Consider the following 22419-nt stretch of genomic DNA (forward strand, 5'->3'; position numbering starts at 1 on the left):
GACAAATTGGTATCAGAGCCTTACCATCCTCGGCTGTGATTCTGTTGCAACTCCGATTTGAAGGCGAATCCGATTGGGGCTCAGCAGTGTGTTGCTCATTTGGATCGGAAGGTGATTCCGACCAGAGCCAATCGATCCTCGGTTGTAAATTCAATCGTTCTTGTAAGTGAGTTGGTACATTTGGTCGACTGTAATTTCCGTCGCCGATTCATACCGGAGCCATCATCGATCAGTACAGAGGAGCATTCGTGATTGGAGTGGGTCGATAGGCGAGTATACTTGAAGCGTTACGAACAGACAATGCTCGCTGTTGGTAAGGGAGTTCGTCAAAGACGGTTGGATGAGACAAAGGCGCTAATTCTGGCAAAAAAGAAGGCGCGAAGTGGAAGCGAGTGGGGGTAGTCGTTGAATCTCAACAAACACACACAGAGCTTGGGCAATCTGAATCCGCTGTAATCTTGTGTGGAGAGCGATCAATGCAAGAGGCCGACAGCTTGCGGCTAAGATTCCAATAATCTTGTCTGGAATCGAAGACGAGCAAGCCAGGAGGATTCGCGACTATCCAAAAACGACTGGTACGGGAGATTCGCTGAAGTTGGTGACGGGACAACCAGAGGATTGCGACTGTCCAAGGCGAGCGTGATTCCATCGCAGGTGAAGCGGACGGCCCAGAGAGTAGCAACCAGACCGGAAGTCCAGACCGATAAGCTTCCTATAGGCGAGGCTGGGTGTTGCGGTTTTGATCGAGAATTCCGACCGGAGTTCTGTGGGGTGTTGTCGCTTGTTAGGTCAGTGATTTCGACCCAGACGGTAAGAAGCAAATCTGGGTGACTTCTTGAACCCATTGTAGTTGCTACCAGATTTAGGAAATACCAGGCGAGAGCAGTTCCTTGGCCACAAACTCCTTCTACTTGATTTAATTGAGTGCAGAATTGAAGGCGAGGCAGACCTAGCTCTTGGCGGGATTCCGTTTGAGGCGAATTAAGTCTAGGCGACTTCTTGAAGCAGTGGGTGAGGTGGCGCTCATTAGCTGTAAGCCGCAGATTCTGTGTGAGAAGTGGATGCTCCCAGCTCATCCAGCTCGTTGATTGTTGGTGCTTGAGGCTTTAAGCAAAGGGAAACAAAGGTTAATTTTGACTTTGAATTTTGGTTTAACTTGTTTGAAGAAGAGCGGTATGTATTGGTCTTCCAAGTGTCATGTCCGTGAGATGTCAACCATGGGAAGCAGGGCACACATGAAACAAAAGGGATCTCAATTGCAGTCGAATGATGCTGCATTTTCAGTGGTTAATTTTCAAGCAAGAGAGCAGCCTCAATTGCAGCGGAACAATGCTACATTTTCAGTGGGGAGTCCTACTCGTGAAGCTAGGGGCGACAGTGCATACATGAAGCAGAATGCTTCACTTTCAGCTGGAATTGAACCTCAATGGCAGGCAAAGAAGGCTGCATTTCCAGTTGGTAGCAACAGGGAACAGGAGAAGGGGATCGGCCAAGTTGACAAGGAAACAAGAAGTGTAATACATGAAGAGTGCAAGGAATTCGGTCGAATGTTTCGCGAGAAGTTGCAAGAGTTTGCAATGATACTATCTAAGGAGTATCATTATAGTTTTCCCCCTGAATACTTTGATGACTATCATGGAAGTTTTAACAATGAGGAGTTTCTTAAAATGGAGAAGCCGAAGGGGAAGACAAGAAGGTGGGAAACTGATTCATCATTGACTTCCAAGTATGTGCTTGGGTATTTTGAATTAGGCAGCAATATCAAGAAGGATGTTGGCAGCATCAGAGATGATATTGGTGACGGATTACATCCTTCAAGGGGAACCTGTAGAGAACAAATTGATAGGGCAGCCAATGCAGGGGGATCATCTGATATTGCTGAAAAAGAAGTCCAAATAGAGGCGAATTGCAGCCAACAAAAGGGAAAAGAAGTTGTTGAATTACTTAAAGGGAATCAAGAGATCATAACTGAAACTGCAGTCATCATTAAGGATGTTTTAGGTGATAATTGAGGAGGTCCAAACCAAGAAATGATTGGGGAAGTCAATCAAAAAACAGTACTTATGGGAGCCAGCAGGAAATTGGGAGACTTGGACATGAATTCGGCCACAACTGCTTTGCAACCAGCTCTGCAACAATGGAAAGAGCTAATACCTCGTCAGAACTGGCAGTTAAAAAATGAAGGATTATTGAAGGAAGAGGAAGCGGAGGATTTAGTTGATAAGCAAGCTATAAATCGTGTGGGAAAAGATGGAAAGGATGAAGTACATATGGCAGCTCCTAATTCTAAGGCTCACAGACAACCTGGGACTGCATATCCAAGGCAAGTCTATAGTTTCCCAATGTTGTATGTACAGGGTGTGGTGGATATTGCTGAAACAGAGCAAGGCCATGGGATGAATAGGAATAGAGTAGAGGTTGCTATGGAGGTAGGTATGTCATCCTTCCTCGTATTGGATAGGGGGATTGAGTGTAATTGGACAGCCATTGCAGGACTTGGGTGCATCGGACTTAAACTTGATAAAGTTTCTTTTGCTGGAGTCTTGCACCAACTTAGTCTTGGAATTAATCTTGAGAACCTACAAACGAAGAAGAAGAAGCCTAGAAGAAGAAAGAAGGAAAGAGGCATGACATGGATTGAGAAAGCTGGAATTGATTAATAGCAGTGATCAATTGTTGAAGTTCTTGGGGACAAGAACTCTCTCAAGGGGAGGGGAATTGTCATGACCCAAGATTCCATAAAAGGGCATTATAGTAATAGAATTAGCAAGTTGTTAGTAGATATTTTGTAATGTTGTTACAGCACATGGATGATGTTATTTTTGTTAGAGGAAGCCTATAAAAGGCTGTTGGTAGGAGAAGGGAAGGAGGTTGTTAAATGAATGAAAATCTTATTTCTATCTCTCTCTCTCTCTTAATTCTCCTTCCCCTCTCCCGTCTCTCCCTCTCGTTCTTCTTTCCCCTCTCTTCTGTTCTTTTGTTTCTTCTCCCTTCTTCTTTTGATTTTTCCCCCCTCATTCTTCTCATTTCCTCCCCCAAACCAGGCAATTCTTGGTTCTAAACCTATTGGATCCTTCTGATTTCCGATCTAATCCTAGAGTAAACCCTAGGATCATGACAATCAGCTACAAGCTTAGCTAGGGGGAACCTAAGGCAAGAAGCAATAGCATGCTCATACACAGTAGGCAACCACCAGGAGGCGCCTGATAGGCTTTAAGCCCACTAGCACCCTATACTAATAACCATCAACAAATCTCAATAAGCCGACTTATCTCATTCTCAATCAAGCAAGAATCAGCCTTTATTAGGTCTTTCGCTAGACCCATCAACTTGAAATCATCCTTATCACTACCTATTGGACTCAATTTGGAAGGACCCTCTTCTAACCTCTTGGCTCTTTGCCTCCTCAAAGGATGATCAGAGGCATCAAAGGGGTTAGACGACCATGATCTTGACCCCTCACCATCAAAACTTAGATGTCGATTTTGGGAATCTTCGAATGGGGACATTGCAAGAAAAAGAAAACTCAAGGTAGGAGGAAGAACTGACCAAGGGAAGTGCTAGTGACAGAACTCAAGGACCTCCTAATGCCGAAGCTTAACCTAGAGAAGAAACTTAGCTGGGAAAAGCTATTATGCCTTGACAGGACTTGGGGGGGTAAGAGGTTAAGAACTTCAACATCGACTTGCCTCAACTAAGTTGCAAGCTATCAAAAAGACCTAAAACAAAACATCTTGATGGTCAAGACAGGGCAACCCAAGCCGACTCGAGCTCATCCAGCCAAAACAGCTTGGATGGCTAAGCAGCCCGAACCTAACCACGACTTAAGCTCGAGGCTGCCCATGCAGCCTTACCCCAAGCTTGGAGGCTGCCAAGTTTGGGGCTACCCATAACACCGCACCAAGCCCGGAGCTACCTAAGCAACTTGGGCTTGGGGCCCTGAGCATGGTGACCTTGGCTTCATCCAAACTCTCCAAATCTAATTCCCTCAAGCCGCCCAAGGACAAATTCAGCCAGATCTGATAGGCTTAAGCCACCCATTTCAAGCCATACCTCACCCAAGCCAATCAGATCTAGTTAAGGAAACCCCAAGGTGGCAAGAGCTCAACACCAAGCTTTTGCCAAGCAAGAACTCAAAGGAAAAGACAACCAAGGAAAGGAAAGAAACTGAAAACTTTGGAAGAAGACTAACTTGAAAGCCAAGCTTTTCCTCTGAAGCCAAGTGTGGAGCCTTTGGGGTGAGGACTAAGTCTTATATATAAAGGGAAAACGCCACTATCTGGCATCCCTTACATCCAAACACCAAGCCATTGTCCATACCTCTAACAAAAGATAGGCACACGACACCAAAAATTCAAATTAACAATTGCCAGTCTTTCAATATTGGGGAAGGAGAGAGCCACAACCAAATAAAGTCAACAACAACAATTATCTAGGTTACTCCCTGAACTGAACTAGACTAGCAGCTTAGCTCCAAAGTGAGGGGGCAAGTGATGTGGCATTGCAAAATTACCAAAATGCCCCTCCAAGGAAGCCAATCAAAGCTTGCCACGTGTCCAATCTCAAGCCCTCAAGGGGATGATGCGTGTTGTCTCCTCTAGCCAAGATCAAGAGATAAGTCTTAGCTCCTAGAGCGAGACACATGTTAGCACCAAGATGAAGGCCCAAATCCAAATCCTAAAGGATCCAAGACAGATAGAGAGGATCTGATCCCATCCTCATCAAGTCCAAGAAATCCTCTCAAAACTCATGGGGCACGAGCTCAAGGATCTCAAAATCCACTCCAAGTACCCCGCTTCCAATCACCCTATAAGAGGTAGGGACTCCCTCCCAAGTATGTAATTGCACGCAATGTCACTTTAAGCTTTGCCTTTATGGAACCATACCCATCTTTCCTTTACTGACTTGAGTGTAGGAGGCCAAATCAAAGGACCTAGCCTTGCCTCATTCTCATGCAGGTACAGCTCCCAAGGTCTAAATCCCGAGGCAACGTCTCTTTCTCTTGCAGGTGTAATCTCGAGGGTGCCAACCCCAATGTGCAGCTCCCAAAGTCGAAATCCCGAGGCGACATGTGATGATTGATCCCAGAACCATCATCAAGATTCATTATATAAAATGAATGGTATCTTATATTGATTTAGTGATACTTTTGTAATATTCTCTGTGCTTTCAGGTTATTATGTTCATGAACACTACTAACAAAGCAAAATATTTTCCCTTTTGGGTACCTTTGTCACATTTGCATTCACTTTTTTTTTTTTTTAAATTGATATATCCCCATGTTCATGTCTATCCCTTTTTCATGCACACAATTGCACACTTGGTAAAAAAGAAATCTAGGTTACTTTATAAAAGCATCACAGTTGTTATGGCTGATGCTCTAAGTTATATTCTGATACAATTGCATTAAGTTGCTGACCCCATCTAGTGGGATTAATTATTAAGGCTTTCGATTGCTGTTGTCCTTCTTGTTAAACTAAGTACCATGTTATCACTTCTAATCAAATGATCCATTAGCCTAACTAACTAGTCAAAAATTATTATGGGAATTATATTTTTTTTCACTAGAAATAGATTGAAGTTATCTGTCTCTATGGTTTGTGCTTGTCTAAAACAAGTATGGGAAAGTTTGGCCAGCATGCTCTTGCTGACTAGTAGGGGCTTAGTGCTATTGCCTTATTTTAAATGGCATACTTATTTGCACCTCTCACCAAGAATTCAAGTGTAACTGCTGCCGCAGGGGCAGTACCACAAGGAACCCAAAGCCTGAGATACTAACCTTAAGCCCAAAACATTTGGCATGGTGTGGGTGCATAGAAAATAAGCAACATCAGAAAGATGAGAAAGTAAAACCAAAGTTGACCTGTATGAGAAGTTGCAGCAGCAGCAGCAGGTAAACTTGTATTTGAGGCTACTGACAAACTTCCAGGTCCCTTTTTCATCTTTGACTGCAACACAGAAGCATAATACAATATATATTAGTTCCATTAACAAATAAAACCTTTAATCTGCAACTTAACATTATTCCTAGTTGCTTTGGCCACTTTTGCGCACATTCAGGTTGAATACATGTTTAATCAGCCACAGAATCAGCCAACCAGTCACCACAGATTGTACAGGCAAAAGGACATTTTGGTGCTAGCTCTCTCCTACCCGCTGATGGTACAAGAACTCCTATTTTTCAGCAGATAGCAGTAAAGGTAAAGAAGAGGCACGCAGAGGAGGGGGGGGGACTGCCAAAGCATTTTTTCAAATCAAGTGTGCTTCTACAAACTGTAACACCAGTTAAAATACCCCTTGCATCTTATGTATTGCATTTTGTCATGCAAACCAAACACCTCTATAAAGGCTGTTCTAGTAAATACCTTGACATTTTCTTCACAGTACTTTATTACTGTCGAGATGCTTGTGTAACGGCCATGTAACAGTGTGTAGGCCCACAAGAGAAGCTTCCTTGGATTATTCAAATCAAGAACGCTGACACCATCCATGCCCAGGTAGAAGTGTCCAGCAGATGCTAACCGAAGAGGCACCACATACAGGTTGACACCTGATGGGAGCATAGCACAGTTGGTGTCCCTGCAGAAGCTGTAACAACCTCTAAGCAGAGTGGCAGCAGTCTCCTGATCTTGCACGGAAGCTTTCTTTACAATGACATTTTTGCATTTTGACAATAAAGCATCCCATTTAGTTTCAAGATTTTTCAGATGGTTTGGGTCCTCTGATGAAGAATTCCACATTTCATTTTTTTGCAGATCAATGCAAAGCAGCTGGCAGCTCTCTGAAGCAGTACCTGGCAGATTAGGGACTTGGATCTCACTAGAGAGCCCAGAATGTGATGGAGTGATTAAGGTCAGACTAATAACAAGTGACCTAAACCAAGCAACAGTGACATGCTTATAAACTTTAGCACAATTACTATTTGACAACTTTGGGTTCTTAAAACGCTTCCGTATCTTTTCACTTATTCCTTCCAGCACTTCCACCCTGATGTTCCTCTCCAATAACTGGATATATTGGTAGATATATCTGTAATAAGTAAACATATTAGAACATTCACACAGCAGAGAGGGCCTCGCCTTTCACGAGTTGGAATTCTAAAATAAAATGTTAAACCTTAAGAAAATAAATAAATAAAATAAAATGCTAAAGAATTATGCAACCAAGGAATGCACTCCATTGGATCTTGAGCCAACACTCGGATGGATTAACAACATTATAGAAAAGTTGATTGCCATGGAAACTCAGGAATTTAGAACTTGGTAAGCATGCCAAGTCAGTTACAACTTCAGAAAAGTTCAACAAATCTCTTTATAAGTAGAAAGTGGTGAGTCAATGAACCAAAAGGAAGATATACACCTGATGTCAATAAGAGTTCCAACAACAACAATCACAAACCTTAATCCTACTAAGTCAAATAAGCAATAAGAGTTCCAACAAATGATAAATTTTGCAAGTACATGGATGTTTATTGCAAACTATTGATTAGATTTCTTATACTAAGAAATGTTTAACAAATTTGCATATGATACAGGTTTCTTTGGAAGCCAATTTAAAAAAACCCTTACCCATATAAGCTGCTCTCTGATAATTCTGAGCTAACAGTCTCAGGCAAATAGCTTATATCTGACCATAAATTCATCTGTTCCATGAACAAGGAGAAAAATTTTTCCAGAAGAGGCTCAGAGTTTATTGCAGCACCAGAGACAACATTCTCAGCTTGATGCATGGATGAAACTAGGGCCTTGACATACCTCCCAAGAGCCACTGGAACGAGATCCTCAAGGCACAAGGAGAACTGGAATTACAATTGAAGTTAGAGACCAATTGTTTCAGAGAACAAAAGCACAAGAGAGAATGCACTAGTCTAGCTGGAGGAAAGGCATGTAACATTGCAACAATGATAACAGCTTCTTACAAAAGAATCACCTCAGATAAAATCAACTAGACGTGAACTAAGAGCTTATTTATGGAAAAATGTTGCACGTGTTGGATTTATTATGAGTTATTTCCTTCCATGTATTTAGGAATGTGTAGAATGTGTATATAGTCAACAGGTAATTGGCAGATAACTAGGGTAATTAGTCTCCATAATTTTAGACCCCATTTGTTGTAATTAGCCTATAAATAATAGAATTGAGAGGCTAATCTCTCAAGTTTTCTCTCCCACTCGCTCTCACATGGTATCATAGCTGTGTTGATGATGCGGTCACCAATCAAGACTCGGCCCAAAGCCGACCCGACCATGCCGGAACAATATTTTAATATTTCTTAAGTTTTTAAAATTCAACTTGATTTAGGATTTTATTTCATGTTTCTACTTGATTTAGGATTCTACTTCATGTTTGATTAGAATTTATTTCTATTAGGATTCTAGTTGGATTTTGTTTTCCAAATATTAGATGGATTTGGATTAGCCAAATACTATAAATATGCCTAGGATCTAGAGTTTATAATCAAGTTTTAATCAATCAAATTTCAGCAACCTATTTGAGTTTTCTTAGCAAAACAGTCTTGTTTTTGCGTCTTTTTGAAAGCCAAGCTTCGGCCATTGAAGTTTGCTCTTTTAAGGGTTTATTTTGGTGTGTTTTTTCATACACGCGCTACACGCTGCATCAGGTGGTATCAGAGCGGTTAATCAACCAATCAAATGGCCAATCTTGAAGGTAACGGTAGCAACCAGCCTCGTGACGGTGATCAGGGGTTGTCCGCAGTTTGGAGAGCAATCGAAGAACAGCGGGAAGTAACTCGTACTATCCAGCAGCGATTGGAGCAACATAGCAACCAATTGGGCACCTTACTACGAGTTGATGATGACAGGAACCTGAATAATGGGGTGAATCAAGCCAGAGCGGGAAGACTACCCATTAATCATGTCCTTGTTAATCCTAGAAGACCAGTGATTGAAGATAGCGATGAAGAGGATGATTTTGGTCGAGCAATAGCTAACCCTGGTGGTAGAGGGGTTAAGAGGAATGCACATCAGCACAACCACTGAGGCAACGATGAGTATAAACTAAAAGTTGATATTCCTACCTTTAGTGGAGATCTTGATATTGAGAGGTTCCTGGATTGGATCACTGAGGTTGACCGTTTTTTCGAATACATGGAGATCCCAGATGAACGACAAGTAAAGTTAGTGGCTTACAGGTTGAAAGGCGGTGCATCTATTTGGTGGGAGCGATTAAGAGAAACGAGATTGAGGGAAGGCCGATTGCCAATTCAGACCTGGAGACGAATGAAGAAGCTGTTAAGAGGTAGGTTTTTGCCCCCTAACTATGAACAATATATGTTTGAAGCTTATCAAAGATGTGCATAGGGAATGAAGAGTGTGAATGAATATACCTCTGAGTTTCTGCGATTGGCAGAGAGAAACCAATTGTCAGAAAGTGACAATCAACAAGCAGCTCGTTACTTGAATGGATTGAAGCCTGCTATTCGTGATAAAATTGGGGTCCAAATGGTTCTGAGTGTGCAAGAAGTAAGAAACTTAGCTTTAAAGGATGTTGAGTGAGAGATCTCGTAATGACAACTATCGTCGATATAGTGGGAATGAAAATAAACAACCAGCTTTTGATAAAGGCAAGTCGATTCAAGGAGCGCAACCCTCCAATCCACCCCATACAGTCAACCCTAATAAGGCTACAACGGGGGGAAACATTCGAGGTACTACTTCTAATCTTCCAAAATCCCCTAATCCTTATGCAAAGCCTATTCTTTTAAAATGTTTCAAGTGCAATAAGGTTGGGCATCGATCTAGTGATTGTCCAAGGAGGAAAACAGTTAACATTTTAGAAAAGGAAGAGGAAGATGTTGCTGAAGATGAAGTATATTGTGGGCCTGATGGGGAGGATGATGAAGAAGATTATGGACATGGGCAATATACTTGTGTAGTGAGGAAGTTAATGCTATCTCAAAAGAATGAAGATACTACTCAATGGCATAAGCTTTTTCGCACGAGATGTACGGTGAAAGGAAAAATCTTTGAGTTGATTATTGATAGTGGAAGTCAGGAGAACATCATAGGAAGAGACGTGGTGGCAAAGATGCAGTTAACTCCTGAAAAACATCCAAGCCCTTACATGATTGGATAGATCAAAGAAGTTGGTGGCATACATGTGGATGAACGTTGCAGGGTGCCTTTCTCTATTGGTAAGTACTCCGACGAATTCTATTGTGATATTGTTGATATGGATGCTTGCCATATTTTATTTGGGAGGCCTTAGCAATTTGACGTGGATGCTAAGCACTCGGGTAGGAAGAACACATATCAGCTTGAGAAAGGTGTGCGTTATACTTTGTTACCCATAGTGGAAAAGAATCAAACCAAAGCTTCTAAAGTGGAGGGGCGAAATTTTCTTACCATTACACATAAACACACTGAGTTTGTGAGGGAGTATAAGGATACTCGAGAGGTTCACTTATTGGTTATCAAGGGAGAGAGTGTGAGTGAGCCACTGAAGGTGAATCAAATTCCAGTGGAGGTGTAGGGATTATTGGAGGAATTTCATGATGTGGTTCCTAATGAGTTACCTAATGAGCTACCTCCTATGAGAGATATTCAACACCACATTGACTTGGTTCTTGGTGCTAGCTTGCCTAACCTACCACACTACAGGATGAGTCCTAGGGAGAATGAGATTTTGCATGGACAGGTAGAGGAATTGTTGAGAAAAGGGCACATTCAGACTAGCATGAGTCCATGTACAGTGCCAGCATTATTGACACCAAAGAAAGATGGGAGTTGGAGGATGTGTATTGACAGTAGAGCCATCAACAAAATTACTATTGGGTATAAATTTCCAATTCCTAGGCTCGACGACATGCTTGATCAACTTAATGGGGCTGTGATTTTTACCAAAATTGATCTTAGAAGTGGTTATCATCAAATCAGAATTCGACTTGGAGATGAGTGGAAGACAGCTTTCAAGACGAGAGATGGGTTATTTGAGTGGTTAGTCATGCCCTTTGGACTAACCAATGCACCAAGCACTTTCATGAGACTAATGAACCAAGTATTACGCCCTTCCATTGGTAAATTCGTTGTGGCGTATTTTGATGATATTTTGATATACAGTAAGTCTATTAATGAGCATGAGGGGCATATTCGGGAGGTGTTGAGTGTGTTGAGGGAAAACAAACTTTATGCTAATTTGAAGAAGTGTACTTTTATGAGTGAGAGTTTGTTGTTCTTGGGCTTTGTTATAAGCAAAGAGGGCGTAAAGGTAGATGAGGAAAAAGTGCGATCTATTAGAGAGTGGCCAACCTCTAAAAATGTCAGTGATGTGCGAAGTTTCCATGGGTTAGCAACTTTCTATAGGCGGTTTATCAAACACTTTAGTAGTATTGTGGCTCCAATTACTGAGTGTTTAAAGAAAGGAAAGTTCCATTGGGGTGAAGAACAAGAGCGAAGTTTCACCTTGATAAAAGATAAATTATGTACCGCTCCTGTCTTAGCTTTGCCAAGCTTTGACAAATTGTTTGAGGTTGAGTGTGATGCAAGTGGAGTGGGTATAGGTGCTGTATTGTCCCAAGAGAAAAGACCAATTGCATTTTTCAGTGAGAAGTTGTGTGAAGCTAGAAGAAAGTAGTCTACTTATGATAAGGAGTTTTATGCAGTAGTGAGGGCTCTTAAGACATGGAAACATTACTTGATTGCCAAAGAATTTGTTCTTTATACGGATCACCAAGCTCTTAAGTACTTGAGTAGTCAAAGGCAATTGAGGAGTGATATGCATACTAGATGGTCTACTTTTATTGATAAATTTCCATATAAAATTGTACATAAGTCGGGACAGCATAATCGAGTAGCGAACGCTTTGAGTAGGCGTGTGGATTTGATCAAGACCCTTAGTGTTGAGATTGTTGGATTTGAGTGCTTGAAAGAATTATATGCGACAGACGAGGATTTCAAACATGTGTGGGAACAATTCATGTCTCAGCAACCATCAGGAGATTTCTATGTGCATGATGGGTTTCTCATGAAGGGAAATCAGTTGTGCATCCCTTGCACATCTCTTCGTGAGAAAATTATTCGGGATTTGCATGGTGGTGGCTTAGCAGGGCATCTTGGCAGAGACAAGACTATTGAAGCTATTATGGGAAGGTATTATTGGCCAAGAGCAAGGAGAGATGTTTCTATTATTGTGGCGAGGTGTTATATATGTCAAACAGCTAAGGGGCACTCTTCTAATGCCTGGTCTCTACATGCCATTGCCTGTTCCCAATGCTATTTGGGAAGATTTGTCTATGGACTTCGTGTTGGGTCTACCACGAACCCAACGAGGTATGGATTTTGTTTTTGTAGTGATTGACAGGTTTTCCAAGATGGCGCACTTTCTCCCATGCAAGAAGACGGCGGATGCAGCAGCTACAGCCAAACTGTTTTTTAAGGAGATTGTTAGACTACATGGAGTCCCTAAAACTATTACTTCGGATCGTGATACAAGGTTTTTGAGTCACTTCTGGATTACCTTGTGGAAAATGTTCGATTCATCTTTAAATTTCAGTAGCACAGCACATCCCCAGACTGATGGACAAACCGAGGTGGTGAATCGTACCTTAGGAAATCTGATTCGCAGTGTTTGCAAAGACAAGCCAAGACAATGGGACCTAGTCATAGCTCAAGCGGAATTTGCCTACAACAACGCCATGCATAGCTCAACAGGAAGATCACCATTCTCTATCGTATACATGAAAGTTCCTAATCATGCATTGGATTTGGTAAAATTGCCAAAGGTACCAGGTTTCAGTGTTGCAGCGAGTGACTTAGCCGATCACGTGCAAGCAGTTCAGGAAGATGTCAAGCAAAAGTTGCACGAGGCGAATAAGAAGTACAAGGCAGCAGCTGACAAGCATAGGAAGCATAAGATATTTGCGGTTGGAGATGAAGTTATGATATTCTTGAAGAAGGAACGGATTCCTACAGGACAACAGAACAAGCTCAAATCAAAGAAGTATGGTCCTTACAAGATTACAAAGAAAATCAATGATAATACTTATGTTGTGGATTTGCTAAATCATATGGGTATTTCCAAAACATTCAATGTTGCTAATCTTTCTTTGTATTTGCCAGACGTTGAGTTGTCATACCCAGATCATAATTCGAGGACGAATTCTTCTCAAGTGGAGGTGAATGATGCGATCACCAATCAAGACTCGGCCCAAAGCCGACCCGACCATACCGGAACAATATTTTAATATTTCTTAAGTTTTTAAAATTCAACTTGATTTAGGATTTTATTTCATGTTTCTACTTGATTTAGGATTCTACTTCATGTTTGATTAGAATTTATTTCTATTAGGATTCTAGTTGGATTTTGTTTTCCAAATATTAGATGGATTTGGATTAGCCAAATACTATAAATATGCCTAGGATCTAGAGTTTGTAATCAAGTTTTAATCAATCAAATTTCAGCAACCTATCTAGGTTTTCTTAGCAAAACAGTCTTATTTTTGCGTCTTTTTGAAAGCCAAGCTTCGGCCATTGAAGTTTGCTCTTTCAAGGGTTTATTTTAGTGTGTTTTTTCACACGCGCGCTACACGCTGCGTCAGTTGAGAAAACCCTAGTCTCCCGCTGTCTCTATCTCTAGTGGCACTCAAACCCTATTGTTTCTCTCTCTACCTGCTGTTTCTTTCTCTACCCACAACTGACCTAGCCTATTGGCACTTTTTCCAATGCCTCCCCCCCCCCCCCCAAAAAAAAAAAAAAAACCACACCATCACCCCCAAACACCTCCAATCGACCTACCCTTGGTGCCACGCTGCCACCGTTGAAGGCACGCTCCACCACACACAATCTACTTCCATCTCCACGCGTTGGCGCGTGTAGACGCGTCTGTCATCGTCCTGCCTCCGGCCACCCTAGATCGAACCGCTGACGCCCCCAAATGAAACCATGACTGACCTCGGTGACACCATCTCGACCCCTGGTGCTCCCGTTTCAGCACCTAAAGCTTCCTTTGCCTCTCAAACCTTTGTCGTCTCTAACCTTGGGACACCCAACATCACCACTATCAAATTGATAGGGTTTGCCAACTATCTCTCATGGGCAGCCTCTGTTAAAATGTGGCTCAAAGGACAAGTCCAAGCAAATCATTTTGCCACAAAGGCTGAAAGTGTGCCAAGAGCCAACCAGGCTAAATGGGAACAAGTCGATGCCCAGTTGTGTAGTATCCTATGGCAATCCATTGATTCGTCAATCTTGCAACTCTTTCCCCCCTTTGAAACTTGTGTTAAAGTGTGGAAATAAGCTGAAGAGTGCTATACTAACGATATCCAACGCTTGTATACCGTGGTTTCCAATATCAAGAACCTCAAGCAAAAGACCTCCATGGAATCTTATCTGGGGCAAGTTCGAGCACTCATGCAAGAATTTGATGTTTTTCTCCTTACTACAACGCGTGCTAAACAAACTGCACAGAGATAGAAGTTTTTCATGGTTATTGCTCTCTCTGAACTAAAACCTGAATTTGATGCCCTCAAACATCAAATCTTGACCAGCTTCACTAATCCAAACATGAAGGATTCTTTCAAAAGGTTGTTGAACATAACAGGTGCGCACAGTGTGTCCTTTTCATCTACTGCTGCCCCTCCATCTGAATCTTCGACTCTTGTATCTCAGGCTTCCAACTCAAGAGGAAACAGGGGACGTAATAATGGTCGTTCACATCCACGGTGCACCTTTTGCAAGAAAATGGGTCATCTTGAGGAAAAATGCTAGAAGAAACATGGTCGCCCAGCTGCTCCACTTGCATCATATACCAGTGCAACTAATGTGTTTTAAAGCGACCCTAGTCCTGCCTCGTCTCCACTGGTTCACAGTTGATACCTATGTCTGTAGCAGAGTATGATGGTTTCCTGAAATTTCAGGTTGCACAACAGTCTCAAACTGGTAACCCCGTTGCTTGCATTGCTAAAGGTCAATCTCTTGGTCATTGGATTATAGATTCTGGCGCCACTAACCATATGTGGTAATAAACTTCTTTTCTCCTCACTTATCTATTCTGATACTTTGTCTACTGTTACCCTTACTAATAGCACCAAAAGTGTAGTTAAAGGGATAGACCAAACCACACCAAACTCATCTTTATCTTTGAAAACTATTTTATATGTTCCCGATTTCTTTTAATTTAATTTCTATTAACTAGCTCACTAAAACCCTTAAAAGCTCAGTCACCTTCACTCATAACTCTGTTTGTGTACAGGACTAGGGTACAAGGCGGATGATTAGCATCGGACATGAGTCACAAGATCACTAACATCTTGTTACGCTTGTTAAAAGTTTGCCTCAAGTCAATACGATCAATGAAGGCAATTGTGTTTAGCGGCTAAAGTATAGATAGGCAGTTTTTATTTGTTCCAACTGTAATTTAGTTAAGTTGGGAGGTTAAAACCGGTAATATCTAATTCCGGTAATTTGTATTGGGATGTGCTCCCACTTAGTCTATAAATAAGGGGGCAGGGGGTTAGTCGTTTTACTAAGAATTCTTGTGAGTGCAACTTTTGTTTTCATTCAGAGAGAAAAGGCTAGAAAATGGGATAGACCTTTGTAATGTTGGTGAGCGATTGAGGGTGTACTCGGGTATTGTTGTACTAATCGTTTGTCAATAAAGAAAGGCTGCTCTCAGGAGGATTCTAAGGTCGGATGTAGGTTCACTCTAAGAGTGAACTAAACCAGGATGTGTTCATCATGTGGTTTGATTTCTTGTTTCTATTTCTGTTCAATTTATTATTCTATTGTTTATTTTTCTGTTATGTTATTTCAATCAATCGTGAGTGTGTGCAATTGTGAGAGGCCCAATCCCGTCTAAAGATTAAATGTAGTGATCCCTTAGTTAACAACGCCTAATTCACCGATAGCCTACACTAGCATCACCTCTCTCGAACTCCTCTATCATCACCTTGGTAACCCAAGTCTCTATAAATTCAAGAAATTGGTTCCAAGTTTATCCTCTTTATTTGTTTTAGATTGTAAGTCCTATCAACGTGGAAAACACACTCAGTCATTTTCCCCCGTAGAGTCCCTAATCAAGCTAAGTCCCACATGGGGTCATCCTAGTCGTGTTAACTTTACTTTGGGCATTTCTTATTTTGTTACCTTTATTGACGAGTATTCTCGTTGCACTTGGATATTTTTAATGAAAAGTCATTCAGAGTTGTTTTTCATATCTCAAACATCTTGTGCTGAAATAAAGACTCAGTTTGGCGAAATTATTTGTGTCTTGCATAGTGATAATGCTCCAAAATATTTTTCATCTCAATTTACAACATTTATGACTACTCAAGACATTCTACATTAATCTTCTTGTTTACACACTCCACAATAAAATGGAGTAGTTGAAAGGAAAAATCGTCATTTGATTCAGACTGCCTAAACTCTATTATTACATTCTAATCGTCCTTCTAAACTTTGGGGTGATGCAGTTCTTACCGTCCGTTATCTTATTAATCATATGCTCTCTTCTATTTTGCAGGATCAAATCCCTCATAGTATTTTGTTTCCTACTCAGCCACTCTATTTCCTTTCTCTTCATGCCTTTGGTTGTGTTTGTTTTGTGCATTGTCTAACTCCTAGACAGGACAAGCTCATTGCTAAGGCTCTTAAATGTATTTTTCTAGACTATTCTCGGTTACATATGGGTTACAAATGCTATTCTCCTGAGTTAAACTGATACATCATGTTTGCTGATATCAATTTCTTTGAGCAACAGTCTTTCTTTTCGGTTACTCAACCCGACTCGCAAAGCATTGATTAGGTTTTGCTTATTCCCTTTTATTCTCCTCCCTTGCCTTCAGAGGATTCACCTATTCCTTTTTCCACATATCCTCCTCTTCTCACTTACCATCATCGTCCTCAAACTACCATCAAAGACAGCCAACCGACTAAGTTGACCCATGCTGACTCACTCTCTCTGCCAGACATCCCTCCTACCATAAATCTAGACCCAGACAGTCTCCCTATTGCCTAACACAAAGATAAATGGTCCACCCTTAATCCGTACCCCATTTATCATTTTTTGAAATATGACTGCCTATCACCTGTCTACTGTGCCTTTCTTTCGAGTCTTTCTTCTGTCCTTATTCCTAAAGGTACAGGTGAAGCTCTATCCCATCCTGGTTGGCACCAAACTATGATTGATGAGATGGAAGCCTTGCACTCCAATATGACGTGGGAAATGGTTCCTCTCCCGCAAGGAAAGACCATAGTTAGTTGTCGATGGATTTTTACTCCCAAGATTGGCCCTGATGGAACCATTGATCGTACTAAAGCACATTTGGTCGCTAAATGGTGCACTTAGATCTTTGGACTGGATTACAGTGATATATTCTCTCCGATGGCCAAGATGGCCTCTGTTCAGCTATTTCTCTCTTGAGTTGCTATGCATCATTGGCCACTCCATCAGCTTGATATTAAAAATGCGTTCGTTCATGATGACATGCAAGAAGAAGTGTACATGGAGCAACCACCTAGTTTTGTTGCTCAAGGGGAGTCTGGGTTAATTTGCAAACTCCGTAAGTCTCTCTATGGATTAAAGCAATCTCCTTGAATGTGGTTTGGCTAATTTACTACTATGGTTCAAGCATTTGGAATGACCCGGAGTAAAGCTGATCACTCTTGTCGACACTCACCATCACAACAATGCATCTACCTCGTGGTTTATGTAGATGACATTGTCATCGCTAGGAGTGATCAGGTAGGCATACAGCAGCTGAAGGAGCACATGTTCAAACATTTTCAGACAAAAGATATGGGACGGCTCAAATACTTCTTGGGAAATGAGGTGGCACAATAGAGAGATGGTATTTCTATATCACAGAGGAAGTACGCATTTGATATCCTGGAAGAAACTGGTCTATTAGATTCCAGACCAGTCGACACACCAATGGATCCTAACATCAAACTCTTACCCAAGTCAGGGGGACATTGGAGACTGGTGGGAAAGTTGAATTATCTCGCAGGTAACGAGATCAAATCTCTTTCGTTGTGAGTGTGGTCAATTAGTTTCTCAACTCCCCATGCAACTCTCATTGGGATGTTGTTCTTCATATTCTAAAGCATATGAGTGCAGTAGGGAAAGGATTGCTCTATGAGGATATGGGACACTCAAGAGATTTGTTGCTATTCAAATGCTAACTGGGTAAGATCTCCTTTTGATCAAAGATCTACTTTAGGGTATTGTGTTTTGATTGGAGGTAATTTGGTTTCTTGGAAGAGCAAGAAACATAATGTAGTAGCAAGGTCGAGTGCTGAAGTAGAATACCTAGCCATGGCTAATGCAACATGTGAGCTTATATGGCTCAAGCAACTCCTACAAGAACTAAAGTTGTGTGAAGCATCTCCAATGAAGCTTGTGTGTGACACTCAGGCTGCCCTCCATATCGCCACCAATCTAATATTTCATAAAAGGACTAAGCATATTGAAATTAATTGTCACTTTATCAGAGAAAATCTAGCTGAATGTGTTATTGTCACTGAGTTTGTTAACTCCAATAATCAACTAGCAAATTCCTTCACAAAATCACTCAAGGGTTCTCAGATAAATTACATTTGTAACAATCTTGGCACATGTGATATATATGCTCCAGCTTAAGAAGGAGTGTTAGATTTATTATGATTTATTTCCTTCGATGCATTTAGGAATGTAAAGAATGTGCATATAGTCAACAAGTAATTACCAGATAATTAGGGTAATTAGTCTCAATTAGTCTCCATAATTTTAGGCCTCATTCATTTTAATTAGCCTATAAATAATAGAATCGAGCGGCTAATCTCTCAAGTTTTCTCTGCCACTCACTCTCACAAGAAGCTTCACAAACTCTCTACTATCTAAGGAAAACTGCAGCAATCAATTCATCATCATCAATTGCACCTTATCTTAACCAAGTTAGGGTTGGTGGCATGGAAATCATAATGTCAATTAACTTCTAAAAGTCACATTGACAATACAAATACATGCAAAAGTACAATGTGACAAAATTTTATGCTGGGCACCCTTCCTAACACAACCCTCTAGGGAATGATGAGATAAAGTTCCAAGGCCATTTTCTTATGGAAAAGTTCCATGAGATGGCAGTGAATGAAGATAATCGATATGGCCCCGTCACATAGCTGATATTGTAAGACCAACTTGCATGACATGGAAATATGACTCACAACTAATATAACAAAATTGAACATGCATAAAAAATACATAGTAATAGAAAAAGAAAGCAACAAAAGAAACTGCAAATGTTAAGAATCCATCATTCAGTAGGAAAACCAACTGAAGCGTGCATCATTCTGCAAGAAAATGACTTATGAATCAAATGACCTGAAAAGAAAAGAAAAAGGTGAAAAAGAATAATGAACTACTAGTTATCTTACTTCATGTGTCCTTAAGAGTTTAGTTGAGCTAAGCATCAATTTTCTTCTGTTGAAACGTAAGTTCAGATTTCTACTGATCCAATTCAAATAATTGACAATTTATGCCCTTTACTTGACAGTGCTAAGTAGGCCTTTGACAAAATATATTTGATCAAGCAAATCTTTGAAATGAAGATATGGTTTTACCCTCTTATCGGTTCGAATAGAAATGTAAGCCCGGTCAAGTGTACAGACATCTCCCATCTCCTCCAGCAGTTTCCAATAGAACAGAATATACTTCCTGATGCAAGTGATAAATTTACGAGAGCTTTCTGGTAAGTGTACTTCAAGGAGCTTTCGGTTCCCAGAAGGCATTGGTGTTTTGCGCCTGACATTTAGAGAAGGAGAAAATGACAATAGTGTATCAAGGAAGCAAACAAAAGAATTTAAGTTTGTTTACATCCTTAATTGTTTAAATGAGTACATCATTAACATTTGAAGGATCTGTGGATTTCAATCTCATTTCAAATTAGTATGACAATGCCTTCCCCGTTTTCTTTAATTACTTAGCCATGTTCATAAAGACTATATGTTCTCCTTTTAATTACTTAATGGAGCCGAACAAGATACGTGTAATTATTTTCTGTGGTGTCCAAATGTACTACTGAAATAATTTGAGCAAAAGATACAAAAATAAGGGTGCTACCTTCCTTTTTTGACCATGCTATCAATCTCCCACATATTAATTGTAAAGGAAGAGCGAGATGACTTAAAGCAAAAGGAAAGCTCATCCTTTGCCCTCTCCAAATCCCCACTCTCACCCCTTTTGTACAGCCCTTGAGCTAGCATATATCTGGCCTTATGAAAATGTTTGAGGTCTCCTTCCACACAAATTTCAAGGGCAGAAAGGCAATCTCTGTAGAGTATATGCCACGCTTCTTCCAACTGATGTGAATCTGCTTGTGTCATTTCCTCAGCATTGATTTGGATTCTTTTACCCTCAACATCCATTGGGGACTCCAGAATTTCAGGACTCACTCTACTAAATATATTCATGACAGTTTCCTTTGTTGATTGGCTAAAGGAATACTTCGAAACAACCTGAGGTGGACCCAATAATAAGCACTAACAGTTAGCATAGACATCTACTAAAACATCACTTATTGAAGTAGGATTGTCAATAATTAAAATAAAATAACGCATGAAGAAGAAACAATTAACTAGAATCATATGCATGCATGTAGTTGTCTTCATGTTTTCCCTGTATTGCTATATCTCTTCATGTATGAATGAACACAATGCACAAGCTTAGTTACAATTGTATTATACCTTTAGGGAGTAATTTGGAAATTGTATTAATAAGGGAAAGGGGAAAGAAGAAAGACCACCCTGTTCCATTAATGGGAATACATGTGTACGATGCCTAGGGAAAAGGAGGGCTTTACTGTCCATTCCAGTCTTTCCCACGACTGTACACGACAAGGGAAGATTTGACATCCTTTAGGGAGTAATTTGCAGATTGGATTTTCCTAAAAGAGTTGCCTTCTGTGTTCCAATAGCTTCTCTCAATGCTATTCTTACTTCCGATAATGTGAGCAAGTGTAGGCAGTTAGTACTAGATTAGGGTTTTATGTGCAAGAGTAATGGCAAGTTGATGGACCATCTTCACTTAATTGTCCTGTGGCCTGAGCGGAGAGGTGAGCATTTTTGTTTTATTCTCTGTTGGTGTTTAGTGGGTAATGCTGGCCTCCGTCTTAGACTTTCTACATTCTGGAGGTGATGCTTCCTGCAAGCTAACCAGCGTAAAGTTTGGGATTCCTTTCCTTTTTTCTATTTTTGGTGTACATGCTGTGAAAAAAATAGAATAAAACAGGAGAGCCGGTTTCAAGATGTATTGAGTTATTTTAGACGAGGGTTAACAGAGCGTCTTCCTTTTTGCATAGTTCAAGACTGACTCTTTCTTTCTGTCGTCCTTTGTGCAGTTAATGATGATATTATGTCTCCTAGTTTTGGAGAGTGTTAACTTCTATTTCCTTATTGTTTCTTTTGTATGGGGTTTTGCACTCTTCTTGGCACTTTCTATTTACAACATATTTACCAAAAGAAAAAGACTAAAAAAGAACATGAGTTTATATGCAATTTTATTATACTTTAATGTATATCTTGCGTCCTCTAGTAGCATATAAACCATAAAAAGGACAAATCAACATTCAGGAGGAATGAAAATTATGAAGAAGAAACAAAAACTAAAAAAAAAAACAGAACGGATGGTGATCAGAAAAACAAAATGGAAGAGAAGTTCTAAAATGGAACAACCTTTAAAGCCTCTTTATTTTGTTTGCCACATGTACAAAGTAACTTCAAACGTGAAGCATGCATCCTGTACACAGCATCTACTGCTGAGGGATTCAAATCAATAGCCTTGTCATAATATGAAAATGATGTCTCACGTGAATATCCAAGCTTTTCACAAAGTTTACCCAAGTAAAATGCATGAGACCAATCTTTCCTGCAAGGGGAAATGTCATATCTGTTGGTTCAGTTCATATTTGAAAACAATAGCAAATTAATAAAGAATATCAAGTAGGAAGGCAGAAATACTTGTTGGCAAAAGCCTTCTTAAAATGTCTCATTGAGTTGTGACAAAACATTGTCCATGATGCATCCTTTGAGGGTACAACAGATCTCTGATCATAGATAGGAACCACATTTTGAAGGCCGTCATAGTACACTAATGCCAACAACTCATGTATCTCACCCTGGAAGAAAACAAAAACTTATCAACTGGCAACAACTTTAGTAAAAATATATTAGGACCCAAAAGAAAACCACTCCATCTTAGCCTACATCAAGTCATTTTTTCCCAAGAAAATTTACAGGTTACATTGCAGAAAAGTATGTTGGTTCCAACATGGGATCAGACTCCCTTTTTCAGTGTCAAAATGATCAAAATGGCACTAACAAATAGATCTAATGACCATTCAAATGATTAGGCATTCAATTGTTCATGACATCTAGTTAATACGGCATGCCTTTGTCACAGAATCTGTATTCTGTTGCATTTATGTTCTTCA

The 22419-nt window shown here is 40.5% G+C and overlaps 1 protein-coding gene across 2 annotated transcripts in view; it reads right to left on the reverse strand.

Annotated features, from left to right (window-relative positions):
• The window catches only part of LOC127812426 (calcineurin-binding protein 1), a 53436-nt gene that overhangs the window by 6589 nt on the left and 24428 nt on the right, over positions 1–22419 (reverse strand). For both annotated transcript variants that reach the window (XM_052352795.1, XM_052352794.1), the window contains exons 12-18: positions 21947–22104; positions 21662–21854; positions 20052–20446; positions 19553–19733; positions 7569–7798; positions 6366–7029; positions 5864–5948 (exon numbers count right to left, since the gene is read on the reverse strand). In XM_052352795.1, the coding sequence (XP_052208755.1) occupies positions 5864–5948; positions 6366–7029; positions 7569–7798; positions 19553–19733; positions 20052–20446; positions 21662–21854; positions 21947–22104 (1906 nt within the window). The remainder of the gene's footprint in view (positions 1–5863; positions 5949–6365; positions 7030–7568; positions 7799–19552; positions 19734–20051; positions 20447–21661; positions 21855–21946; positions 22105–22419) is intronic.

Source organism: Diospyros lotus, chromosome 11 (genome assembly GCF_014633365.1).
Source record: "Diospyros lotus cultivar Yz01 chromosome 11, ASM1463336v1, whole genome shotgun sequence".
Classification (NCBI taxonomy): Eukaryota; Viridiplantae; Streptophyta; class Magnoliopsida; order Ericales; family Ebenaceae; genus Diospyros; species Diospyros lotus.